Raw genomic sequence first — 26,014 nt, 5'->3', positions numbered from 1 at the left:
GCGAGGGGACGAAGCCGATGTGGAGGTGGGGATAAGACAGTTCGGCCGGGACGGTGGCCGGGACGGAGACAAAGATGGCAAGAGAAGGCGCGAGGCGACGGCGGAGGGGCGGCGACGGAGGAGAAGTCGGCTGTGAGTCGTGAGGAGAGGTGAGTCGAGGAGAGGAGAGGCGAGGCGACTCGAGCCGGGGAATGCCGGCCGGTGCCACGAGGTCGGACAGGTTTCCCCGTCAAAACCCGATTCCTGCAGGGTGGAGACACCCGTGCCGCGTGCTTCCAAATGGACCCAACCGATGGCCTGTGAAAAATCGCCGCGTGGAAAATTACCGTGGGGAAAAGCCCGGGTTCCCGGCGGGATCTCCTGCTGCCAAAGGAGGCCTAAACGGTTTTGAGATGTGCTTGAAAACTGGTGCCGCCTGAGCTGGCAAGCCGGGCGCGTGTATACTCGCGGGGTTGCATGGGCCTCGCAATCTAGGCCGTCGGATCGGGCATCCGAGGCGTGGGCAGTGATCGGGCGGACGAAACGCGCCGGGGCGAAGCGAAGGCCGAAGGGTAGCTACAAGAGGCCGCGCAGGTGGTGGCGGTGCTTGCCTGCGTGGGTGCACTCCTCTGCAATTGCCACAACCCTTTGCTTTTGCTTCTCGAGAGCAGTAGGTGAGTTGAGACCGGCCTGGTACTTCTCTTTCTTCTTGGGTTTCTGCGCATCTCTCAAAACCCCTTCCGCCTCCAATCCGAACCCTCTGCTCGTAAGATTCTTCGTCCTTCATCTTGCTTGTTCTGTTTGGGTGGATTCGTTTGCTGCTGGCTGCTGCTGCTGCGTTGCGCGATTTCATCGTCCGTCTCGGCTGTTCTTCTTTGGTCTGCTAATGAATGCTGTTCAACACCTGCGTGTTTTTGCGCCCCCTCTCCCTCCCACCAGCGTGGTTTTGCCCCTCTCTCTCATCTTAGGGGCCATTTTTGTGGGAGTTTAGACCTCTTCGATTGTGTTTTCTGTTCGTCCAGTTGCTGCCGTGCGTCGTTGTTGGTACTTTTGCCCCTTGATCGCCGGGGCGATCTTGTGTTTTTGTCTCGTGTTTTCTGTTTGTCCAGTTGCTGCCGTGCGTTGTTGGTACTTTGCCCCCTTGATCGCCGAGGTGATCTTGTGTTTTTGTCTTCCTGTTTCAACTGCATGGTTCGTGTCTTCGTCGTGATTGGTTTCTCTGGGTGGTGAGGCCAGGTCGAGTCTCTTCCTCCCGTAACAGGCTCGTGTTGATCTTGCTGTTGGTTCGTGTCTTCGTCGTGATTAGTTTCTCTGGGTGGTGAGGCCAGGTCGAGTCTCTTCCTCCCGTAACAGGCTCGTGTTGATCTTGCTGTTCCCGTTCCATGTTTATGTAAATTGGCCGTTTCTGTTTGTGATTTTTGTCTTCTGCTACTCTGCTACTCGTGGATTTGTGCCAACCCGTTTAGTTTACTTGGGTGATCGTGGCCTCTCCGACCTACTTGTTTATTACTTTATTTCAGTTATTTACAACGTGGTCTTAGCCAACCTATTTAATATGCTTGGGCGGGCTGTTTGCTGCGCCATATTTAAGTAATTTTGTTATCTGGGTGCGATTGAAATTTTACTTGGTGTTTTGAATCTTGTTATCCAAGAAGAACCCATTGTTGGTGATAGTTTATTTCTTGTTTGAGACCAACTTTAAGATGGAGTGAGTCGTGCTTTCCAACCCTGTTGGATCTGTTGTTATGGATTGGCTTTGTGGAGTCCATGTTAATATGTCACTTCTGGATCAGTTTCTTGTAAGATCTTAGCAATAAAACATTGCATAGATAATCTGAAACTTGCTATGTCGACATTATTTCAGAATTTTTTGGGGGCCCTGAGTCAATGCATCAGTGACCATATGCAGCCATATATTATGTTTTGGAATATGCAAATAGTGGGATATCCTTCTGTACGAAGTAGTTTCTAGTTTGCATGCTGTTACATGATAGTGCTACTTGACTTTTATTTTATATTTTGTCAAGTTTTCAGATATTTATGCAATCTTGAGTGCTGATTCAGTTTTTACACTTTACACTTTTTGCTAGTTCCTTCTTTATTAGATACTATAATATTCATTAATTATAATTTTGCAGGAAAGCAAAATCCTGCTATGGGTGCAGCTAGTAGTTATCCGGCAGAATCTGATTTCAATTTTGAGGGTGAGACTTCTCGGTTTAAGTATGGAGTACACTGCATGCGGGGCAGGCGCCAGAAAATGGAGGATACTGTGAGTAACTGTGCAGTCTTGTATGAGATTATTAGGATGATAGTCTTTGTCTTTTGGCAAATTCGGAAGGATAGTCTTTGAAAAGCATATCAGACTGCAAGTAATTATGATGAGATACCAAACCTAACACGGTTCATATTCTCTAGTTTTCAGCTATTGCTGATCTGGATGGTACCAGCTCAACATCATTCTTTGGTGTTTATGATGGCCATGGAGGTTTGATTTCCATTCTCATGTTCTTACTACAGATTTCAGAGTTTGCACCTATTAGCATAAACTGATAACTTTATGTCTAAACTAATTAAAATATCAAGGACTCCAAAAGAATAGCAACAATGCACATGTTTATATTAAATTGTTTTAGTCCATGCCTAGGACCTATTTATGTTGCAATTAAGATGTGAAGATCCTCTGATAACTGGAATGGTCGGACGCACAAAACTAGATGTGTTAGGAACCAAACCTGAGTACCATAGCAAAATCTATTAGTAAAATGTAATGTTGCATGCCCAGTGTATGTTTTTATTTGCACAGTCAATATTCTTGGATACTCCTATGTCCTATTGGAGGGATATTCAGCAACCGGCGATCTTTGATAAATAAGCTGCTCTAGCGTAGGGCTTTTCATTTCATTCTTGGATTTTCTTAATACATCATTCAGTGTAGTAGTTTGGTAAGATGGTACTGAGTTTATTTTTCTTTTTCAGGATCGGACATATCAAGTTATTGTGCAAAACAATTTCATGTTGAGGTTCTAAAACATCCAGAATATCTTGATTCTCCTGTCAATTCACTGCAGAGTGTATTCTTCAGGTTATTTTTGTAGATAATAAAGTCATGTAGTCTACATGTTATGTTACATGAGTTAATTTTTGTTTATAATTCTTGATTGTTACAGAATGGATGAGCTTATAGAACAATCAGATGAATGGAGGGAGAAAGTTAATCCTGGTGGATGTACATCATGCCTCAAGAATGGTGTATGGCCTTTCAACCAATGGCCATTTAACACGGTAAATATCGTCTTCTGAGTGGTTTTTTAAGCATCTAGCTGTTCAAAAGGTTGATATCTCCTGAATGGTCTTTAAGCATCCAAATGTTAAAAAGGCTGGTAAAGTGGTAACAAATATTTCTTGGATACTGAGCATGTAGTTTGTAAAAGATGTGGGTATGATATGGAAGACTTCGCTGTTTTATTTTTGTCCAGACACATGCTTTGGTGTTGAATGTGATAGATTTATCTTTGATTAGTTGTTTGGGGGCCAATTTTTTAAGTTCTCGTAGCACCAGTTCTTTAGTTATCTACTGCATAGAGGCAAGGTATTATGAGCATTATTGTTATGTTCTCTTTGCATTTAGTTATTTCTTTCGTACATTTGTTTGCTTTTCTTATCATAGGCTTAGGGCATGTAGGTTTTGTTATTGATGTTCCTAACCCTGTTATTTTGAGCCATTTGTTCACAAGTTATCGAACTTCTTTGATATATACTTCAATTTGGATCTTTTTCCCCCAGGAATATGGATCTGAAGGAAGCACGGCATGTGTGGTTCTTATTAGAGACAATGAGATTATTGTGGGAAACGTCGGTGACTCTCAGTGCTTACTCTTTGTGAACGGACAGGTATTTTGACTATTTTCTTGTCAAATTTCTTGCTGGTACCTAATTTAGCATTCTCTTTTGTCATAACAAATGCATACAAGTGGAGCCTAAAATATTGCTTATTTCCATTGTATCCGAAGACAATGGTGTTGACCCAGTGTCATGTACCATGTGATGTGGATGAAAGTGAGAGGATTCGATACAGTGGAGGATATTTGATCAGTGATTGCTGGAAGATCAGAAACCCTGAGCATAGGGCAGGAGGACTAGTAGCACTGAACAACCCTCCTTTTGTGACATTGCCTATATCAAGATCAATCGGTATATTTTTGTCTGAATTCTTTCTGGATGATTGCACACAATGGTTTACTCACTATAATTGGTGTGTTGCACATTACTTTTAGGTGATTCTGTCTTTAAGCAGAACAAAAGTTTGCTTCCTAAGGATCAAATTGTGACTTGTGAACCTAGGATGAAAACTGTAAGTGTAACTGAGTTTTATTATGGAAGTCATTTGCTGTTTATGTATTGTGATATGATTGAATATGACCTTCTTGGCAGGTGGAGATTACTGAGGATACTGAATTTCTTGTTATAGCAAGTAATGGGATATGGTATATTCTCCCGTAAAAATAACAGAGATGTTTCCTTGTATTATTATACTTGCTCCCTTGTCCAAAATTCCATGCAGAATTCATCATCTCCATATGACAGTTATTTTGTTTGCTCACTTTACCTGCAGGAAGTGGTTGACACATGAGCGGATCGTCCAGACGATTCGCCCATATCTCTTAGAAGTAAGTGCCTCTCTGTTTGTTTTCAATTTGGGTTGTCATGCCCATTTCTTTCATTGACATATGGCACGATTGTGTATAGGGGGAGACTGACCTGCGATTTATCTGCAAACAAGTTTGCATTGCTGCTGCTAACAGTTGTGTAATGAGAGACGATATGAGTATTATTCTGGTTCAGTTCAAGAAGCATGCTAAGTCAACCGAAGACAAGGATCATCACTAGAACGATGACGAGGCCGAGGATCCCAACCTCGACATGCAGGGAGCCCAGGATGACGAACTGCAGCCACTCTTACCTGCACTTTAGCTCGGATGCTAGGAGATCACTTGCAGTTTGTCGAGTGGATGGAACACAACTCAAGTATTCTTGGAACTATGGTCTGGAATGATGCCCATGTTCTTTAGACGAGGATGTTTGTAGTTTTGGACCCTGAGATCGAGCATTGAACTGCTTGAATTGACCTGTGTTTGGACCGTGGTATTGTGCGTTCAACACCTTGAAATGGCCTCATTGGGTTGTACAAATCCTGTTTTTGAATTTCCAGCTAGGGAATTCAGCAGCAACTCCATACAAATCTCATAACCAATCGAAGATACAGCTGTAACCTTCACCTGATTTTTTAGATTTAGTGAGAAGGAACCAAACGCGTCAGTTGCAAAGAGGTTCTAGCTTATTCACCTCGGCTTCCATAAGACACGAGCATTGCTCTCCTTGAGTGGGGAATAAGTTCCTAAGAGTACTTGTGCTTTAAGCGCGAATGTGGTACATGTATCCCAAGGGTTTATAGAATGAAAGGAAAGCACAAATTAGTGCCATGGACGTTTCATTCGTCGTGAACGCTGTTGTCATTTCAGTCTCATACCTGTGGCACTGTCTGTCAATTGCTTCTTTAAGTTACTAGTTTGATAGTCCTTTTGACATACATAATGTGCTTTGGTACAGTACACGTAAAGAGAGTTCAGTAGTTGAATGTGATGTGATCCATATCTGCACTGTACAACAGCACCCGCGTGCGCGCGGGGTACAGAACACGTAAAGAGAGTTCAGTAGTTGAATACGATGTGATTCATGCACCGTACAACAGCACGCGCGCACACACACAACCAAAAAAAAAACACTAACTTTCAAACCTCCAAGAAATCAAATCAACATATAGTTATACTCCCTCTATTTCAATTATAGTTTGTTTTAGTTCCTTTTTTTTTGTATAAGTATATAACAAAAGCTATATATATACACTAGAAAAGACAAAACAACATATAATTGGAATGAGAAAGTAACCTTAACCCCTTCACCGGATTTTGTGAAATTTAGTGAGAAGGCAAAACACATGTTAGTCGCAAGGAAGTTACACGTTGTCTCTTTGCAAAAATTTAGAAGCTGGACAAATTACAGAGCAGCTCTGGGACATGGATAGCGAAACTACAGCCGATCGATGCTTTACTTGTCTGACAATGTGCTGAGTGACTGAATCATTTCTCCGTCTCTGAAAGATGTAAACGGGAGATTATGTGATGTGATTAGACTGGCTACAGGAAGGGTGAAGATAGGGTTCAAACTAGCTAGTGACACTGCGTTAGTCTCAGCGTACTTACTGAGGCCCTCCTTCGACTTCCGCTGCTTCTTTCGCCTCTTGGAGCGGAACTTCTCTTTGTTTTCTGCTTCCTCTTCCTCTTTGCTGACAGCAGACCCGGTTATCTGCGCAAAGGATTCTTTGGCGCCAGCAGTTACATCGCCAAAGAAGTCCTTCACCTTGTCAACCACAGTTTTGAGCTCGTCTTTCTTTGGAAGCTGAGATAAATAATCTTACTGTTAAGGACTAGCTAGGAATCCAGGATATTCAAAAGATGCAAATGCAAACGTTTGCTACTACCTCCGTCTGAAAGCATATGTCGATTTAGTTTTGTCCACTAATAGGGCTTCAACTAGAATAATGTCTATGGAATTGTGACAGAACTCGAGAAAAACTAAGGAAACATACTTCAATCACATTGCTTGTCGTCAGAGCAGACCTTATGTTCCCTTTCTCCTGTTCATGTAAATAACAAGTAAATGAAATTGGCCAATACAAAAGTTACTCAAACAACTAAGGCTTCTGCGATTGAGTTTTGAGAAACTACCACAACTTTGTAGCCATACCGAAACTCATTTTCGGTCTTGAGCACACGGTACTGCTCTTTTGCTGTGTCTATAATCTCATCCTCATCCTTTCCATACATACATTGGAATAAACATCAAAACAATTCAGATGTTAATTATTAGCACCAGTAAGGCTTTCTGCAAGAACAAGTGTGTGGCCATGTGGATGCCTACATATGGTCTATGCAAGAACAAGTACTATGAAGCAAAGGGCTGGCGCTTGATCGTTGATTACTTTGTAAATGACGGCAGCGAGGTTCCTGGCGAGCGTGTCCTTGTAGATGTACTTGCCGAGGAAGTTGTCCTTAGCAGCAAGCATGATCTTCGCCGTCGTCCCGCCCGTGATGATGTTGAGCGGGTACCAGAAGTAGACCTGCGCTAAACAGAAATTCACAAATCTGAAAAATCTTGGTCGTGCGCCATCGAATTTGCAGAACGGAACCAAATGGGTAGCAAGAATCCAATACAATCGAGCGATGGAACAGCAGGTAGCTAGAGCTAGGCACGGACATTGGCGGTGCGGATGAAGATGACGAATCGCGGGTTGCCGTCGTCCTCGATCTTGGGCAGCTGCGGCATGCGCCGCTGCTGCTGCATCTGCCGTTCCGACCAGCTCCTCCCCCGGGCCTCCACTACCAGCGCGCGCCTCGCCGGCAGCTGGCCCAGCGGCGCCCCTGCGGGCCTGAGAACGAGGCGTCGGCCTACGTCGACGCATGACAGGGTGGTCCGTCGGATACGCGCCGGCGCTGGCGACGGCCTCAGCGAAACGCCGCCCACCACCTCCATGGATGCGGGATCCCCTCTCTGCTTGGCTGGCGCGGACGTGTTCCTTCCTTCCAGTTGCAGGGGACGGGAGAAGATAAGCAGCTTGCAGCTTATCTGGTGGTCGGGACGGGAGCCTGCTGAGTTGGTTACTGATGTGTGGGTCCACGGAACAGAAGTGGGCCCCAAGTGTCAGTGTAAGTTTTTGTGTTTGTGCGCCTCTCTGTTCTTTGGACTGGGGAGGTTTTCGCTCCTTGCGTACGTGGACAGGTTCTGAGCAGCTGACCTGCCTGCATTTCATGTGTCCAAGAATGTACAGACTCTGAGCAACAGTAACAGACGCGTGCGAGGCTTCACGACCGGCTGCCACGTAGGACGAAGCTCACGCATGGTGTGCCTCGCAGCTTACCTGACTCACGTGTCGCTAATCTTCTAGGGGGCACAACCGCATGTTACAAATGATTGACGGATAAACGATAAAGAACACAAGATCAGACATAATATTTCGCATGAAAAACCTCTTCAATACGAAGGGACAAAACCACAGAGCCACTAAATACTTCTCACTATTATCAGAAGTCGAGTTACAATATTCTCACTGAAACCTTAATTTGAGCATATGTACTATACCGTGGGGGGCAAGCCCTCCGCACCCCCAAACATCCTCGGGGGCACACCCCAATGGTACAATACCTGCTGATAATGGTGGAGACTTCTTGTATGGGATACAATTATCATAATGAATCTTCGGCGATGGGGCTCCGCTTCACTCCGTCAGAAGTCGGCCTTTATAATGTGTAACTGAATTTGAAATATATTCAACACCGCCTGCTTTGCCTTTGCCCCCTCACTATTGTTCTTCTTCCCCGGCCCCCTCGCCCCCCCCCCCCCTCCGCCCACCTTGACCATCGCCCAGGCCGCCACCGACCTTCCCATCCGCCGTCCACTCTCGCCGGACAACCTTCCCTACCAATGGCTAATCTTCCTGGTTGGTTGCAGAAGAATTGTGGGTTTGGATGGTTGCTTCTTTAAAGGAGCCACAATTGGTGAACTTCTATGTGCCATTGGTAGGGATGTCAACAAGCAAATGTACCCAATTGTCTGGGCTGTGGTTGAAAAGGACAACAATGATTCTTGGGAATGGTTTTGTGACTTGTTATGCAAGGACTTAAGTGTGGGTGATGGTTCTGAGTGGGTCTTCATTTGAGATCAGCAGAAGGTATTGTTCCTAGCACCTGATGTGAACTTCTATTATTAAGTTATTTCATCTAACCATGTGGTAACTATGATGCTCCAACTTCCTAGCACATATGCTTACTGTCTGAACCCAGTTGAGGGCATGAACAACTGGCCTGAGTCTGAAATGTCCAAGCTGAAAGCTCCAGGTTATATCAGGATGGCTGGTAGGCCTAGGAAAGACTGAAAGAGAGAAGGAGGGATGGACCCTACTGAACCACCCAAAGGAACAAAGATGTCAAAGGCTGGGACAGTCATAAGATGTTCCAAGTGCAAGCAGGTTGGGCATAATAAAACCTCATGTAACAGGAGAAATCCAACAAATACATCAAGCAGTTCTGTCCCTCAGCAGTGTGCAGGTCCTCAGCAATCTGCAGGTCCTTCTCAGTTATCATCACCTCAGCAGTCTATATAGCTCGTAATGCCATTGTCATGCTGTCCAACAACCAGGAAAGCAGTTCGATCTCAAGTAAAAGGAATGCTCTGCCTCCTATATCCAAAGCGAGTAGCACTAAGGTAACAAAAATTCTGCATCTAATTCATGCATTCATTCTTCAAATATTTGTAACATTATGTGCATATTACAGAAGATTGCGAAGACTAGTGCAAAGGCAACTGTGAGAACAAATGATGGTGGTTCAGCAACAATGAAACTAACAGCTACTGTGCCAAGACCAAGTGTCACTGTTAGTTTCATAACGATTTTAATCAAAATTGGCCATCGCTGCTAGGAGAAGCCTTCTGGTTCTCGGCTCTCGATCGATCAACATTTCAAAAGAAGAAAAAGTCTGGTAGGCTGTGGAGTCTCGCGGCCGCTCAGCCGAGAGTGACCTGCAGCTCTTTGTCTTTCGCTGCGTGTTCTGTTCTCTCTCCCGTTCTCCCCTCAACTAGCAGCTGCCTCGGACTCTCGTGACTCGTCTCATCAATCATGGCGCCCCAAAGCAGCTGCCGAGGCGGCGAGGACCAAACCCTAGCGTCCTCCGCTGCCGCTTTCCCTCGCCCCCCGGCGTTGGCGCCTGCGCCGGTGGTGAAGACGACGACGACGACGGTCGCCGACCTCACGGACGTCATCCTCCAGGCCATCCTCCTCCGCCTCACCCCCGCCGACCTCCTCCGCGCGGCGCTCGCCTGCCACCGCTGGCGCCGCGCAGCCACCCGCGTCCTCCCACGCGTGCCGCCGCTCCTCGGCTACTTCTTCCACCCCAGGAACCCCGCCAAGCCGCCCCCCAAGCCGACGACGGACAAGACCCACTACCCTGCCGTCTTTCTCCCGCTCGACGCCTCCTCCCCGCGCCTCTCCCTCGACCTCACCACGGGCGCTGCCAGCAGCCTCTCCATCCAGGACGTCCACCTCGGCCTCGTCCTCCTCCTCCCGCTCTCGCGCCCCAAGTCGCTCCTGCCCCGCATCCTCGTCGTCGACCCGGCGTCGCGCCGCCGCGTCCTGCTCCCGCCGCCACCGCGCGACGACGCGCTGCCTGACGATCGCTGGCGCCGCGACAGGTGCGTCATCGGCGTCGCCGTTCTCGCGCGCGCGCACCCCACCAGGCTCACCTTCGACGCCGTCTGCCTCACCATCGACGGCGACCGCCCGCGCGCCTGGGTCGCGTCCGTCCGCGAAGGCAACTGCGCCTGGCGCGCGTTGCCGAGGGCCGAGGGGGTCGTCGTGGACTTCGACCCGTGGTGCTTCGAGGCCCGCTGCGTCCACGCCGCTGGGAACATCTACTGGCACATCTGCAACTCCAGCCGCCGCTTACTCCAGCTGGATCCTTGCACGCTGGAGTTCTCGTTCATGCCCGTGCCTGCTGCCCTGGGGGATTGCTTCAACAAGTACCGCATTGGAGAGACGCCGGAGGACGGTCGTCTGTGCATGGCATCGATCATTGGCGAAGAAAGTCTGCAGATTTGGGTGCGTGGAGAGGCCAGTAGGAGTGACAGGGGGTGGTTGCTAGAGAGGGAGATTTGCATGACCAAAGTGCTCGATACTGTGCCTGGGCTACCCAAGGACAGCATGATGCGGATGCTTTGCACCTGGCTCAGCGACATGGACTATGCCCGCACCGGGAAGGTGTTCATCTGTACATGGGGATATGGGCGCTACGCCTTCCATCTGGAGACTGGCAAGCTGGAGCGCTTGGTGATGAAAGATGGCAAGGAGCATGGAAACCCTATCTATGCCTACACCTTGGCCTGGCCGCCTGAGTTCCTCACTCCAAGAAACTGACTTTCTGGTAATTTCTATAGCTTTGTTTATAAGAAGTTTTGCTTGATGAAATGCTCCATTAACTATTTTGCTTTATGATTAATCTGTATGCTCTGGTGCATGCATATTTTGTCATAACATCTTGCACATGTAGAGGGAGTGTATCCTTTTCTTTTTGGATTTGTTATATAGTTGTTACTCTCACTTACTAGCAAAATTTCAGAACACGGAAATTAGCACATAGTTTCTAGAAAGCTTGATGATCATCAGTTTGGTGAATTGTGTTCCCTCCGGTAGCTGTAGGATGTGGTATATACTTATAATTGGTACAAACTAATTTCTCAATATGTTCTATTATATACTTAGGTACCAAATTTGAAATTTGTGTTGGACATCGCAGTATGATTCAACACTCCAGGTGGACTTCCTTTTGAATTGTTGGTATTGGTAATATTTTTATTGTGTGTGAATGAATTTGAGGAACTGCTTTGATTATTCATTATTTCATTTCTCAGTTGTCAACTTACTTCACAAATTTTGAGTACTTCAGGCTTTGTTGTAACTTGCACTTGTTCAATTGAGCCTTTTACGGGTTTTAACCATAAAAAGGGATACCCAAATCGGAGCAATAAAAAACGCAAAAGACGAACTAAGCCATCCACCATCGCCAGGACGCAGGTCCCAGCACATCTGTCTCCTCGATCTCGGGCCCAAATCGCGGCTCGCCCGACCCCGTGGCCTCGGGCGCGAGTTCCGTCTCGCCCGACCCCCTGGGGCTCGGACGCAGACACCGCCTCGCCCGACCCCCTTGGCCTCGGGCGTAAGTTCCGTTTCGCCCGACCCCTCCAGGGCTCGGGCGCCAACGCCGCTTTGCCCAACCAGAGCAAGGCTTCCAGCTCACGGCGCCCGTACCCACGAAGTGACAGGCGCAGTGACACCCATATCGTAGCAGGGCATGATGGTAACTATTCCAACCACCCTGAACACTGCAACCTTACCTCTTTCACTGTGCGACCTTACCTCTTTTACTGTGGTATACCGCCTCACAGTAAAAGAGGAATGGGAGAGGTTAATCAACGCCACTATTTGTTGTCTTCTCTTACTGTTAACATGACAGGCTGCAGTATCGCCGACCCGACCCCCACGACTCCAACAGGGCTCGGTAACCCTCCACAGGAGCAACCATACTGTCAACCATACTTCAAGGACAGGATGGGCAAGTTGCTACAGGGTCGGGACTGTTACTCCTCCACTCAGCAGAAGAAATCTCCAATCATTCATGTAAAACCCTGCCTCCCCTTGAGGCTATAAAAGAGGAGCCAGGGGTCCTAGCCGAGACATGTTTTTGACAACAAATCCAAACACACAGCACACACACACCACGACTCCAAGCCAATCCACCAACAAGTAGCAACCAGCGCTTTGTCCACCACACAAAGTCGAGACCTGGGACTTAGCCCTCTCTCGCAACCTGCTTGTACTCCCCTACTACAAGCACCTTTGGGTGCAAGGCAATACAGACCCCCGATCTCACTGGACGTAGGGCATTCCTGGCCCGAACCAGTATAAATCCTCTGTGTTTCACTTGCATCACCATCCAAGTTTAGGTAGTCACGCATACTTATACTCGTTTGTGTCTAGACGTCGACATATACCTTGTGTGCCTAGATACTATAAAATAAACAACACAAAGGAATACTATAATTGAAACCTCACATTCTGTAGAACTCCGCAACAAGAAGCATGGAGACCATCTATGCCAACAATCAATTTTTTATGTGTTTGTGTCCTGGGTGATTTGATGCATGCACAGTAGTTTGTAAGCTGGTTGCAGACTGCAGTATTCCCTTGTTTCTGATGGTTATCATCTACTGGCTACATAAATGTGGTGACAGATCTTTGTATATATAGTAGGAGCTAGTTGTTGAAATTAGAATATGCCATCCAATGATCTAAGGTATTTTTCAGGCGCCTATTAGAAGGATACTTGATGATCCTACATTTGATGTTTTATCAGTTATGTACCTTGCAGTGGCTTTGGTAGGCTGTGTCATTATTTGAACAAATGAAATGCTTTTAATGTCTTTGTTTTGTGTTTAGGAACCTGTTTAATACTTTGTTTTTACGTAGCAGTTTTGTTCCTTAGATTTGGGTTTTCCAAACAAAAAGAAGTTTTATGTTTACTACTAATAGCTTTTAGGCTAGGTTTTGAATCTGCAGATCTGTTTGACTTTGATTATTGTTGCTTGAATCCAAGAAGTAGTTGTTTTTAGTTTGTATGCTCTGTTGCTTAAATAGTGGTTTCGAATTTTTAGTTTGATGAGGTCTAGTTTTAGTTTAAATCTACAACTGAGCCTCTTTGCTTATGCTAATTTAGTTTAACCAAATTTCACAATATTTAATAAACACAAGCAACCAAACTTTATATATTTGCTAGCAGTCTAGAATAGATAACTATCTTTATACCTGCTTCAGTCTTGCCAACTTTATATATTTGCTACAGAGTTTCAACTCTTGTGTGATATTATGCATTTCATGTGTCCGAAATCTGCTAGATACTAGTACTTGTGTATTTTCAGGAGTTCTATAGTTTGAAACGGTACTTTTGTACCTTTTATTACGTATAAGAATTACGTGTTGATATGTTAGGCATTGTCATCTAGCATTTAATAATTGCTGTCATTAATTATAATGAAGGATACATTACCACCTTAACGTTTGATAATAGTTAGCCACAAATAATTGTGAATCCTTCCATTTTCTGTACCTTATTGTGTTTTTGTTTGCCTTCTTTTGGATCTTCTTTCAGAAATTTAGTTCAGCAATGCCCATTTTTGACCTGGAACTTAGAAATGGAAGGTCTTTACACAAAACTAGAGAATCTGTGTACCACTTTGATGATTCTTAACTCTTAAGCTATGACTGATTGCTCCTTCAATTTTTACAAGAGTTACGGTTCAATTCTCTTATCTTTGCAATTGATTAGCGCAATAGTGCTGGGATTTGACTATTTTACCAATTTGTTTACTTATAGATGGTTTTATTTTCTTATCTTTGCATGAATTTCTGCTTGTGAACTTTAAGCATCACATATACCTGGGATCCATTTTCTGGTTGCAAGCTAGTTTGGCTTATTTACCAATTACACTTGTTGTTTTATCATCAAAATCCAATCTGTTTGATTCCTAGGCAGTTGGAATTGTGCTAACAACTATTTCTTCTTTATGATTCAGGTTGTTGACCAGTGAGAGAAGATAACAGTGACGCAAATCAGCTGACCTCTTTGGTTTCTGGATTACTAGTGCCGTGCCATCTTCACAAAAACTCTTTGATCCGTACTGTATGAATTAATGCAGACAAAGCTATTGTTGAACTTGTCTTTTCGCATTTTCGGACTAAGATGGCATTCTGAACACACTAGTAGGGTGTACCACGTTATGCTGGTTCCAGGCAAAAAGTATATGCCTTCTTGTCATGAGATATTTGCCCCATTAGATTAATATGCCATTTTGAAGACATCAGGTGAGGAATGTCTCGTGTTGTGCTGTTACAGCTGCTGAACCGTGGATGGTTTTGTTCGTCACAAGACTAGTACCATCTATCATGTTATATCTGTTTTGCGTATCATGTGATGTGAGTTCATCATTTTGACCTTTTGTGGTGCCACTCTGATTCTTAACTGCATACACTTCCTAGATTAAACTGTGTCACCATCTTCTCAGCCTAGCTTTGTGTCAGTCTACTCCTCATTGCAGCAGTAGCTGGCGATCGAGGCTGCAAGATGCTCAACAACAGCACGCTGCATGCCTCTGTTTCGTTGATGTTGCGTGAGAGATGCGATTAGCCAGGAAGGCAGTTTGCTATTTGGTGTCAAGGTTGTAAATATTTGCACCGTGACTATTATTCGCAATTGAAAAATAGGGCTTATTTGCAAACTGGAATATTTTCATCTATATATAGGACTTAGTTGCGTGTAGTTACTCTCATCTATATATCTCTAGATTTAAGGTGTATATGACCGAACGAAATATATATAGATAAAGTATATGATCATACTAGACCATCTAGAGTGATATGTATGTTAAGTATCTATGCATACATAGAGTATATGGTTATACTTATTATATATAATATAGTAGTGGCATTTTAGTAATATATTTAAAATATAATTTTTTTTGAAAAATTTTCGCGTGGTAAGATCTAGAGTATATTAATATGAGTATATAAACATACTCAAACCGATAAACAAGTATGAATACATACACAATGTAGTTTATTGAAGATGAGAGTAACTACATGTACGTGTACAAAGGAATTATATATATATATATAACGTCAGCCTATTCATTAACATGTCATTGGAATAGGCTAGTACCACACATTGTCATTGGCTAGCCAAATGCATGGTCTAGTCGCATGGATGAACGAAAATTCCCGCTGTAGTATCAAGCCGCTATGTTCGTATCAGCGTTTGCGGTTTCTATCTTGCGCCGCTGAAATCCTCCTGATTCCCACCAAGTTCTTGCTAAATCTACCCAAGGTTCTTCTCAGCTATCTTAGTTCGTCAGTTTGTCACATTGCAGTTGCGTTTACCAATAATGTTGTGCATAACACTGCTTTGAACACATTACACACACGGATTGGCAGAAGCATCAAGCAAGCAAGAACAAATAAACTCCAGACCAACCGAGTCTGCAAGCCAAAAAGAACAAAAAATTAATGTTGTCCCACCGTACCAACATGACTTATAATTTCACTTTCCACACCAATTTGTACCTTCATAACATGACATGCAGGTGACACTATACCACAGCTCAACTTAGCGTCCAACATTGGGTCGGTAAAAGTATCATAATACTGTTGGACTGTCGTCGGTCGCTATTTCTTGTTTTCTCATTCGAAGGTCAGTTGGTGTTTTTATTTTGGGTGGTGGTACAGTGTGACTGTGAGGTGATGACTTACAAAACAGAATCTTTACATGCTCACTTACATAGTGCAAGCTTTACAAAGCTGGATTTCAACGCACAAAAACTGCCACTAAATTAAAGCCATATTCAATAACATGTCACTGGGATAGGCTAGTACCACACATTGTCATTGGCTAGCCAAATGCATTGTCTAGCCGCATGGATGAACGAAAATTCCCACTGTAATATCAAGCCGCTATGTTCGTATCAGCGTTTGCGGTTTCTACATTGCGCCGCTGAAATCCTCCATGATTCCCACCAAGTTCTTGCTTAATCTACCCAAGGTTCTTCTCAGCTATCTTAGTTCGTCAGTCTGTCACATTGCAGTTGTGTTTACAGTTTACCAATAATGTTGTGCATAATACATAGTGGCAGTAATACATAATGCAAGCATTACAAAGCTGGATTTCAACGCACAAAACTGCCACTAAATTAAAGCCAGCGCGCTTATGCACGTTGGAATTAAACTCTAGCTCGGATCCGCGAAGAGCAACGGAGAGATGTCGAAGCCAGGATCCTCAGGCAACATGCCGTACATGCATTCCAGTCCGTCGTACACGTCCATGGGCTTGTACCCTGTCATCCCCTCGAGCTCCCTGCTCCACCTCCGCACCTGCTCGCGGTCGTGCGGCGCCGGCTCCAGGCACATCCTCGCGAGCAGGATCGCGGCCGCCGCCACCGCGGACGGCAGGAGCTTCAGGCAGCAGCAGCAGCGGTGGTCGAACATCAGCGACGAGTCGGCGATGGCGTGCGCCATCCGCCGCACCTCCTGCCCGCCGACGTGCCGCCTCGTGAAGTGCTCCACGAACGTGTGCGCCGTGGGGCCGCCGAGCCGGTACCCGAGCGCCGCGAGCACGGCGCGCTCCGCGTCCAGCACATCCCGGCTCGCCGCGAACCCGCAGCTGGCGGCGATGTCCCTCGCGTTCATCCTCCTCGGCGCGGTGCCGCTGTCCTCGTACTTGGACGCGGCGTAGACCGCCGCCGCGCCCAGGAGACGGAGCTGGTAGTCGACGTGGTGGATGTCGTCGTCGGCGGCTCTCGCCGAGAGGAAACGGTCGGCGTAGCTGACGGCGCGGTGGAGCGCGTCCTGGCCGACGCCGAAGTGCCGGGCGAAGTCGTGCATCCACGGGACCAGTGCCGCACGCGCCGCCGGGTCGATGGAGCTCGGCGAGGGCCGGTGCCTGGCGTCTGTCTCCATGGCCCGGAGGCTGGCGTCGATGTCGTCGTCATCGTCGTAGGACGAAGCTGCGGGCGCCGGCTGGACGTGGGAATTGGCGGGCGGAAGCGGAGGGAGGACTCCGATGGCGCGGAAGTAGTTGTCCAGCTGCTCCATGTCCATGGCGTCGTAGCCGCCGCTGCCGCCGTCGATGCAGCCGGAGACTGGATCGAAGCCGGGGGGCAGCGGTTGACTGAGAAGCTCGTAGGCGAAGGGATCCATGGTCTCCATCTCCGAGAGAGCTAGCGAGAGAGAAACAGAGGAGCCCGGTGGCGTGGTACGTTCCCGGTCTATTTATGCTGGAAGCCTGGAAGGAATGCGGCGCACTCCATATCTCCTCGAAGATGGAAATCGACTCGGCGACGGAATCCGACTTGCACCGCGGACCGCAGCTGTTATAAAAAAGTAGCCGTGCGCGCGTCGGAACTTCCCGATTCTGCACGGCATGGCGCATGCGATCCCACGCTACACGCGGTTGTTTTGCAGCGCCGGTGTTCGGAGTCGGATTCGGAGTCACAGGCTCACAGCACAAGATATATAATTCCAAAATATGTAAACTTTCAATCTCTCACTATCTGCTCGGCTCTCAGACTGCCACAGGACCAGCACGTAAACAGCTGGTACAACTTTAAGGTAGACCTACTAAGGCCTTGGTCTTGTTTAGTTCACCTCAAATACCAAAAAGTTTTCAAGATTCTCCGTCACATCAAATCTTTCAGCACATGCACGAAGCTTTATATATAGACGAAAACAAAAACTAATTACACAGTTTGTCTATAAATCGTGAGACGAATCTTTTGATCCTAGTTAGTCTATAATTGGACAATATTTACCACAAATAAACGAAAGTGCTACGGTACCGAAATCCGAAATCTTTTCGGAACTAAACAAGGCCCTTGTTTAGTTCACAAAAAAAAATAGTTTTAGCTACTATAGCTTTTTCATTTTTATTTCACAAATATTATTCAATCACGGACTAAATAGGCTCAAAAATTCATCTCGCAAATTATAGGCAAAATGTGCAATTAGTTTTGTTTTTGTCTATATTTAATACTCAATGCATGTGCCGCAAGATTCAATATGACAGGAGATCTTGAAAAGTTTTTGGCTTTTGAGTGGATCTAAACAAGGGCTAAATAACCAGAATTTGCTACGGAGTACAACGTAAGTTCTGTAATCTGTACAGCAGCAGGACACATCCCTCCACAACTTTTACAGTTTATCACATCATGTTTCCGAATGGTAGGATAATGCTGTCAAGCTTAGAAGGTATGGCTCTGCCAGTCTTGGAGTGATCTGCTGATTCCAGTGCGCGCGATGTCTGAAGAGCCATCTCAGAATGGAGCCGGAGGCAGGTCATGGCCATCTGAAGGAGAAAGCATGAGAGAACACACGATAAGCAGCAGTACTACTAACAGAGATTGCATATCCAGCATGGATTGTTAACGAGGTTTCCCTATACAGCACAAACTCATGAATTGCTGAAAACAGTCAGTCGATGGGACAACAAAATAGGATGATTGGCAATGTCATGTCTAGAAAGTGTGAAGTTTCTAGTTTACTGATAACAAAAAAGGTGATATCCTGTTAGATTATGCGGTGATATAGTAAATCATTTCACCAAGTAAACAAACTTTCTTTCCATACTAAAAGCAAAGGCCACAGCATTCGAATTCAATATTACATTTTTTTCCCTTGCTTGCTGGTTGTAGTACTGTACCTGTGTACCATGATTATGGGGCTAAAAAGGGGTACTATATGCCAAGGAGCAGAACCGTATGAGACATATAGATGCAGGTGATATATAACTTCCCAGTAATGATCGCAGTACTTACCGATGTGCATTCTGTATCAGGATCAGCTTCAGCAACTTGAAGAGCCCATGTGCGTATCCACTCTAATCCAGTAGAAATGTCCTGGTTGCCTTCAATAAGAGATGACGCCACATATGACGGATGCAAAGATATCAATATGCAAGACGCTGCAAACAACGCAGACCTTCTGACATATGCTTCAGCATGTCGTGAAACATCTCTATAGAAAAAGAGTTCGTGTTAATATTTTTTTAGAAAAAAGGTTGACAAATGACATACAAGTTTCTAAACATGTAGATAGTTCTTCTGGTGGTGAATACCTAGATCTTATCGTGTCAAGAAGAGCAGGAGCTAGAGCTGATGCTTCTGGATGCATGGCCATAGACTTCATACAGATACCAAGCATGTATATCAATTTACCGAGGACAACAAAGTCCCGATTAAGCAAGTCAACACCATGTGACCTTTTGTCATATCCTTGCATCACAGGGAGCATAAAAGCAGCGGCATACAAAGGAAATCTATTTTTAGACCACTCAACCTGCAAGTCTTTCGCTTTTCCAAGACCCCATTTACGAGATTTTCCTGATTTCAATTGACCCGATTTAGATGGAACTTCTCTTTCATAACGGTGTGACCAACTTAAAAGTGTTCCTGGTTCAGAGACCTCTCTCCAAGGGCCTGCCCCAGGAGGTCCTATATTACTCGGAACCAGCCAAGAAGGAGAAGTGTCAGTTATCAAGTTACCACGTCGCTGTTCTGTCTTCACAGTTTTAGTTTCAGCAAGCTCCTGTGCTGCCTCAGTCATAGCATCAATAATCAAAATGCGCTGACCAATATCCACACTAGATGAATATAGCAATTTTGTCAGAACATCTAGAGATTCAAATGGGCAGGTTACCAGCAAGGCAACCAATGCCTTCTGTCTCTTTTCTTCCGCAGAATCTTCCTCTCCTTCCATTGCCACATCAGAACAGCGAACATGCACCAATGCTCTAACAAGGTCACCAGAGTTGTAGCGTAATTCATCAGGTGATGCTCTCACAAGCTTTTCCGCATAATTAAGAGCATTTTCAACCTTGGGTACAGAAAAAGAAACAGCAAAGAGAAGATCAGGATTTTGTAATATTTTCTTTGTAAATAATTGATAGTAGTAATTGGGAACTTACACCATCTGGATCATCAGGTTTTCTTAGTGCTGCTGCAAGATCACTTAGGTGGCTGAATTTTTTTTGCAAATCTGTGTCATCATCTGATAGATCATATGGCTCTAGGGATGAATCACTGTGTGCATCCATGTTCATGCTTTCCTCATCACATTCTTCCTCAAACTGCCCATTCGTAGCAGTATCAGACATTTGATCATGATCTATAGAATTGATCTCTACGATTTTCGCTCTAACATCTGGAATATCATGTTTTATTGCTTTTGCCTTCTTCTCAATTGCATTTCTCTTGTTCTCATGTGCTTTTGGTTTAGTTTTAGATTCTACAGCATCTAATGGGGCTTTAATCTCCTTCAGAGATAGAACCCCGAAGTCCCAATCAACAATTTCACAACAGTTGTCATCAAGGTACAGAGGATTTTTCGGGTCAACAATTTTGGAGAATGTCAATGCAACAGCATTAGCCATTTTTCTTATTAAATCAATTGGGCTCTCTAACCTGCCTGGAGTAACAAAAACAAATAAGCAAGAAGATGTTATGCTTATTCATATCAAATTCTGCTAAGCTAATGTACAGGGGTGAACTCACAGCTTACTCCTTGAAGAATAGAATTCAATACATCTTTAGTTGTTTCCAATTCTTTTTTTGTTAGCTTTTCCAAACATAATCCAATTGCTGCGGTGATATCTGCATTTATTAAGGAGAATGATGCCAAATGATACTTGTATAAAAAAATGAAGCCATGAAATTTTCAGTGGCTCAAAGGATACAAGCTTGTTGCTCCACTGAATATGACTGAATAAACTCTTTCTTGGACCAAATACTAATCAAACTTTGCAATATACCAAAAAAGTTTGGCGTCCTTTGCATCAGAATTTCTGTGGTTGAATTTGGTGGACATTCAAAGACAGTGCAGTGAAGAATCCATCTCAGGCAGCATAAAGGAAATGTTTTCCAGAGCAAAAATTTGTCAACAAACATCGCCCTAAAGTAAGATGAGATGAAGCTACATAATGAGGGAACTGAAAACACACACATAGAAGTACTTCACAAATTTAGTACTCCCTCTGTTTCAAATTATAAGTCGCTTTGACTTTTTTGGTTCATCCATCTTGCTATGTATCTAGACATATTATTATATCTAGCCTAGATGCATAGCAAAATAGATGTACTAAAAAAGTCAAAGCGATGTATAACGAAAGTAATGCATGAAACATAGCCTTCATAGTGATATGGATTTGGATGGTATTATTCACATTAAAAAACCAAACATAAAGAAAAGATAATTATGTATCAATGATGAGAGGCCAAAATATATACGCGTTGACTTCAAAATGCTGACGGCATACTAAAAAACAATATTCATCACAAAGTCCACCTCAGAGAACACATCCAGATAATTTATACTAAGTGATCGGAAAGATGAATAATTGTAGTGAGAATGTGCAAAGAAATAACCAAAAAAGGAAAGAACAGTGCATTGTTTTTGCTATGTATCTAGACATAGTGTATGTTTAAGAGCATAACAAAAGTTATATATCTAGAAAACCCAAAACGTCTTATAATTTGGAATGGAGGGAGTAGCATACTACATGCCACATATGTAGATGATCTAAAAAATTAATCACTAAGCTACCAGAAGATTGACTTCCATTGTTGCTTAGAATTCAAATCGACCAGTCCTATCTCACCTCATGACAGTTAAACGCTTGAAGCTCTGATTAAAGAGGGTCCACAGAATCCAATAAGCCTCTTCATCACTTATATGCTGTGATGCAAGTTGACGCAGCAACTCTTCTGTCAACCTTTCAATAGAATGCTGATCTCTCATTGCTTCAACCATATTGAACCAAAATTGAGACTGGCAAACATGCTGGATCATCTCAGGACTTATGGCCCTATGATCTGGTGGCACACATCTATGTAGGTGATTGCGAATCTTAGGAATCAATTCAGCAACTAAAATACCTGAAACCAACAAGATGTTATCAGATATACAAGCAAATGGTCTGCTTCCTTGCTGTGTGACAGTGGTAGCAAACAAATACCACAAAGCTTAAACTGTACAAACTTTATGCCAAAGAACCAAACATGTTCTAAGTTCATAGAACAAAAAAATAAATAAAACTGCACTTTGAGAGATCAATACTCACCAGTAGACCCACGACGACAAACACGAGATAGCACTTCACCCACAAAGTGGAACATAGAACTCAAGACACAATGTTCATTAGCTTCTTTGTCAGCGGCCAACTCAATAGTTGCTGCTTCTGCACCAGCAAGAAGTTGGCTGACAACATGCTTGAAGAATGAGCTTGTTTGTGTTAAGCATTTACAATTACAAGTACAAATCAGAAGAGCATTATTTGAGTTTGAAACGCCAAACTACAGAAATAAATGGAAAAAAAAAGTTTTGACCCATTTTTTTAATTATTATTATGATCTGTGGGCGCACTGCTACATAACATGTCGCAAGGAAGGAACAAGATACTCAGGTTAATTGACTAGTAAAGTATAAGATACTCCATAGTGGAAAAGGATACGGTGATGTAAGTGCAGCTGAAGCTCCCAATCTTGCTTTATCTGGAACAGATGCAAGTAATTGTGCAACCCTTGATACGAATATTGTTTTATCTGGGTTGTGAGTGTCTTCACCATGCTTATTAGAAAGAGTAAAGTCCACAACAATTTGGAAAACCCCCTTATTATCAAGTAAGCATAGAATCAGTAGCCTGAAATAAGTAAAACTCTTAAGTAACAAACTTAATTCAAAAGATATCATGTGAGAGCAAAAGGAGATACCACATGGAATTCAAACTTCCAAGAAACAACAACTAGCTAAAGATAAGATGAAAATGTGCCCCAATTGCTTTTGCGATAACTAGAATGAACAACAGTGTACATACATAAACATCCACAGTGTAAATGTGGCAAAGGCATGACCTAGTGAAGCCCACAAAGCAAAACTGCAAGGGACCTATTTATGAATATTACCTTTCAAGGTTTGAGAAAAAAGTACGATGGTCCTCCTTAGAAACTTCTTTTTCCGATAGCGCTGGAACAAGAGCTTGAATGACTTCAGTTGGAGGCCCTTTGACAAAAAATGAATCATAAATCTCTTTCCTTGCAGAGACATTAATCTTCGGCAACCACTTCAAGGCAACATCTGACAACCAAAGTGGCAGAATGGATTGGAGAGTGCTAAAAATGTTTAAGAGTAACAAATTGCCAACTTGTTTAGTAGCTAATTAAAATCTTCTGAACATTCTAGATGTCCATGGGGGCATGAGAACCAAATTGCTGTAAAGACAACAAGGGACACAGACAACTGGTGTTCAAATAAAAGTTGGATTCGCCTCTCGTTCAACACTGCCACATTTGAAATTCTTTTACAAGCAATTAAGGACGATTGGAAGACAGAGTGCTCCACAAGATTGCCAGCAAGCAAAGCCTTTCTTGCTTTCACCCAAGACACAGTGGATATAAATGAGTTTGGGCATGAAATTCAATACTTCATTCTTCAATGAATTTCAACTGTATCTATAATGTAAAAAAAATAGAACTCTTGAAAATCCCTTCTGATTGATGGCACAAGTCAATTTTGTATTGAGTGCAAACAACTACTACATGCCATGAGATTGTAGCTGACAGTGGACATAAATGAATCATGGCAGTATGAGACTGCAGTTGGCAGAGGCAGATACTATTCATTGTTTGTGAATACTTAGGTGTAAAGACATAGTACACTTACTGCCAAGCAATATCTTAGACATAGTAGGAAATGCTGGACCATGATAAAAGGCACACCTCCAAGATTCCCTTTCATCATTGCTGAGGGTTACAGCTTCAACAATCTGCGAAAACAGGAAGTGGTGAAACCTCCAAATACCATGCTTCTGAACGCAAATTTTCCATATCACACAGAAAGAGGTATGTGCCTTTGAAAACACTAATTTATCTCCCAAATTTACACTCAGTGCACTGTCATGGATGTTTCATACTTTCACCACTAGACAAAGGTTCAAACAATTCCGTACTTGGGTACTGCTAACTTCTCACCTAAGTGTAAGTGGTCTTAGTAACACGCTGTGTTACCCATGATGGAATCATTCATGTAATATGTCACAAACGATTATCAACCACAAGATCTTGTGGCACATTAATCTAGTTCAGTGCTTTGCTAGATTGTGATTTTTTTCCAGAATATAATTTGTAAAACCTCAGTTGCATATCTGGCTTCTTATGATCTAAATATAAAACCAATGCGCCTATGCAGGCGAAAAAAGACTTTCTGGTTTCAATAGACACCTCCCATCAATCAATATTTCTAGGAGACCATATTTGTCACGTAAATATAGCAAGATTTCATGAAAAAAATCAGAATTCCGCTCAAGTAAATTAACTAGTCCCTTCAAACTATCACAAAGTCTCACCTGGCTCCTGAAGGGTTCCTCGACGGTACCTGCAGGCGAGAGAGCGCACACAAACGACACGAATTAGAGACCACAAGTGGTAGGAATTAGACATTTAAGCATAGGTGCGGGGCCGTGGGAGGTTAGGGCTCGGGACCTCACCGGCGACGGCCTCAGAGTCGACGGGGAAGAGGAGGGATGCGACGGCGTGAATCGCGCGGACCACCTCGCCGGCGCTCGCAGCGGAGGCAACTGCGTCGGCAGCCTCCGCTACCCTGTCCAGGGCCAGTGCTTCGAGGCGCTTCTTTCCATCGCCGGCGCCCCGAGAAGGCGATGAGCTGCTTCGCGTGCTCGCCATGGGAGGGACAGTTCGAATAGACGAGTTTACACTGTACACGAGTCTTTGAGAACCCGGCCGACCGGCCGGGCGGGGGCGGCGGTCGCCACTCGCCGGTCGAGCGCGCAGACGCGCTCCGCTGGACTGGAAGCGTCGGGGAGTCGGAGTCCAGGATCGCGCCTTCGCGGTCGCCGGTCGGGGTCGAGCGTCGCTGGGGTGGCTCCGTTGCTGCCTGGACTAGAGATGACGAGTGAACACTGGGTTCCCGGGCCAAATTCTCATGGGCTCCATAGGCTGCAGAGTACTAAAAAAACTTTTTGGGCCAGATTCCAGAGTAGTCCCGGGCTTCCGTTGATTTTTTTGAAGAAAAAAGTCTACTTTTACTTCTCCAATTTTCACAAAAGTTTGTTTTTCCTCTCTGAACTCTAAAACTAGACAAACCACCTCCCTCAACCTTTTAAACCGTGCATTTTACCCTCCCTGGAGTGGTTTCGAAGGCGGTTTTGCTACAGTGAATAGTGGTTTGCTACAGCGGTGGTTTTATTGTTCTTTATTATTATTTTGGTTGAATTTTTAAAAAATCATAGTAAATCACAGCAAAATCATAAAATATAAAATCTATTTTTTTGGAGTCTACATAAGTAGATCTACACAATGAACATATAATATGGTATGCTTTAGTACAAAGTTTTTGCTATAAATATTTTGTCTTTTTCTGTTTTATTTATTTCGGCTAAATATTTGAAAAATCATAGTAAATTATAGAAAAATCATAAAATATAATTTTGTTACACTCCACATGAGCATATCTACACAATAAATATATAATATAGTATGCTTTAGTATACTTTTTGTAGCTTTAGATCTATGTTTTTCTATAATTAATTGAAATAATTCATAGTTACAGCTTCTATAATTATTTTATCAAACTAAAATATACATATATTATATGTTCATTATGTATATATACTCATGTGGAGTCTAAGAAAATTAAATTTTTTATTTTATGGTTTTTCTATGATTTACTATGATTTTTCAAAAACACAGCTAAATAAATAAATAAATAATAATAAAAGGACAAAACATTTATAGCAAAAAATTTATACTAAAGCATACC

General features: G+C 43.9%; 5 protein-coding genes across 8 annotated transcripts; 2 read left to right on the top strand and 3 right to left on the bottom strand.

Annotated features, from left to right (window-relative positions):
• Positions 441–5,453, top strand: LOC8056487 (probable protein phosphatase 2C 21). The gene is made up of 11 exons (XM_021459908.1): positions 441–653; positions 2,118–2,251; positions 2,398–2,467; positions 2,959–3,064; positions 3,150–3,264; positions 3,766–3,873; positions 3,993–4,173; positions 4,257–4,333; positions 4,414–4,466; positions 4,595–4,649; positions 4,729–5,453. The coding sequence occupies exons 2-11, from the start codon at positions 2,135–2,137 to the stop codon at positions 4,867–4,869; spliced, it is 1,023 nt and encodes a 340-aa protein (XP_021315583.1). The 5' UTR covers positions 441–653; positions 2,118–2,134; the 3' UTR covers positions 4,870–5,453.
• Positions 5,911–7,658, bottom strand: LOC110434917 (protein HHL1, chloroplastic). 2 transcript variants are annotated; one of them, XR_002452479.1, is made up of 6 exons: positions 7,297–7,651; positions 7,022–7,159; positions 6,768–6,854; positions 6,521–6,676; positions 6,243–6,438; positions 5,911–6,133 (listed from the first exon to the last, which is right to left on the bottom strand). XR_002452479.1 is itself a non-coding variant. In XM_021459909.1 (6 exons), exons 1-6 carry the CDS (start codon positions 7,570–7,572, stop codon positions 6,120–6,122), a joined length of 759 nt encoding a protein of 252 aa, XP_021315584.1. In that variant the 5' UTR covers positions 7,573–7,658; the 3' UTR covers positions 5,911–6,119. The 2 variants fall into 2 exon arrangements, 1 of the variants encoding a protein (XP_021315584.1); XM_021459909.1 differs by having other exon boundaries at positions 6,629–6,676; positions 7,297–7,658.
• Positions 9,325–14,629, top strand: LOC8070614. 2 transcript variants are annotated; one of them, XM_002454083.2, is made up of 2 exons: positions 9,325–11,012; positions 14,218–14,629. In XM_002454083.2, exon 1 carries the CDS (start codon positions 9,713–9,715, stop codon positions 11,003–11,005), a length of 1,293 nt encoding a protein of 430 aa, XP_002454128.1. In that variant the 5' UTR covers positions 9,325–9,712; the 3' UTR covers positions 11,006–11,012; positions 14,218–14,629. The 2 variants fall into 2 exon arrangements, with proteins under 2 accessions (XP_002454128.1, XP_021315727.1); XM_021460052.1 differs by lacking the exon at positions 14,218–14,629 and adding an exon at positions 11,351–11,483.
• LOC8070613 (putative cyclin-F2-1) lies at positions 16,421–17,398 on the bottom strand. Its single transcript, XM_002452354.1, has one exon. It carries the CDS (start codon positions 17,396–17,398, stop codon positions 16,421–16,423), a length of 978 nt encoding a protein of 325 aa, XP_002452399.1.
• On the bottom strand, positions 18,232–25,156 carry LOC8070612 (telomere length regulation protein TEL2 homolog). 2 transcript variants are annotated; one of them, XM_021459996.1, is made up of 13 exons: positions 24,723–25,156; positions 24,582–24,610; positions 23,900–24,002; positions 23,143–23,314; positions 22,692–22,880; positions 22,302–22,462; positions 21,840–22,116; positions 20,919–21,133; positions 20,737–20,835; positions 20,151–20,650; positions 19,302–20,059; positions 19,003–19,201; positions 18,232–18,533 (listed from the first exon to the last, which is right to left on the bottom strand). In XM_021459996.1, exons 1-13 carry the CDS (start codon positions 24,916–24,918, stop codon positions 18,390–18,392), a joined length of 3,042 nt encoding a protein of 1,013 aa, XP_021315671.1. In that variant the 5' UTR covers positions 24,919–25,156; the 3' UTR covers positions 18,232–18,389. The 2 variants fall into 2 exon arrangements, with proteins under 2 accessions (XP_021315671.1, XP_021315672.1); XM_021459997.1 differs by having other exon boundaries at positions 23,143–23,239.

The sequence above is a fragment of the Sorghum bicolor genome, chromosome 4 (genome assembly GCF_000003195.3).
Source record: "Sorghum bicolor cultivar BTx623 chromosome 4, Sorghum_bicolor_NCBIv3, whole genome shotgun sequence".
Taxonomy (NCBI): domain Eukaryota; kingdom Viridiplantae; phylum Streptophyta; class Magnoliopsida; order Poales; family Poaceae; genus Sorghum; species Sorghum bicolor.
This window is presented reverse-complemented; position numbering and strand designations above follow the sequence as displayed.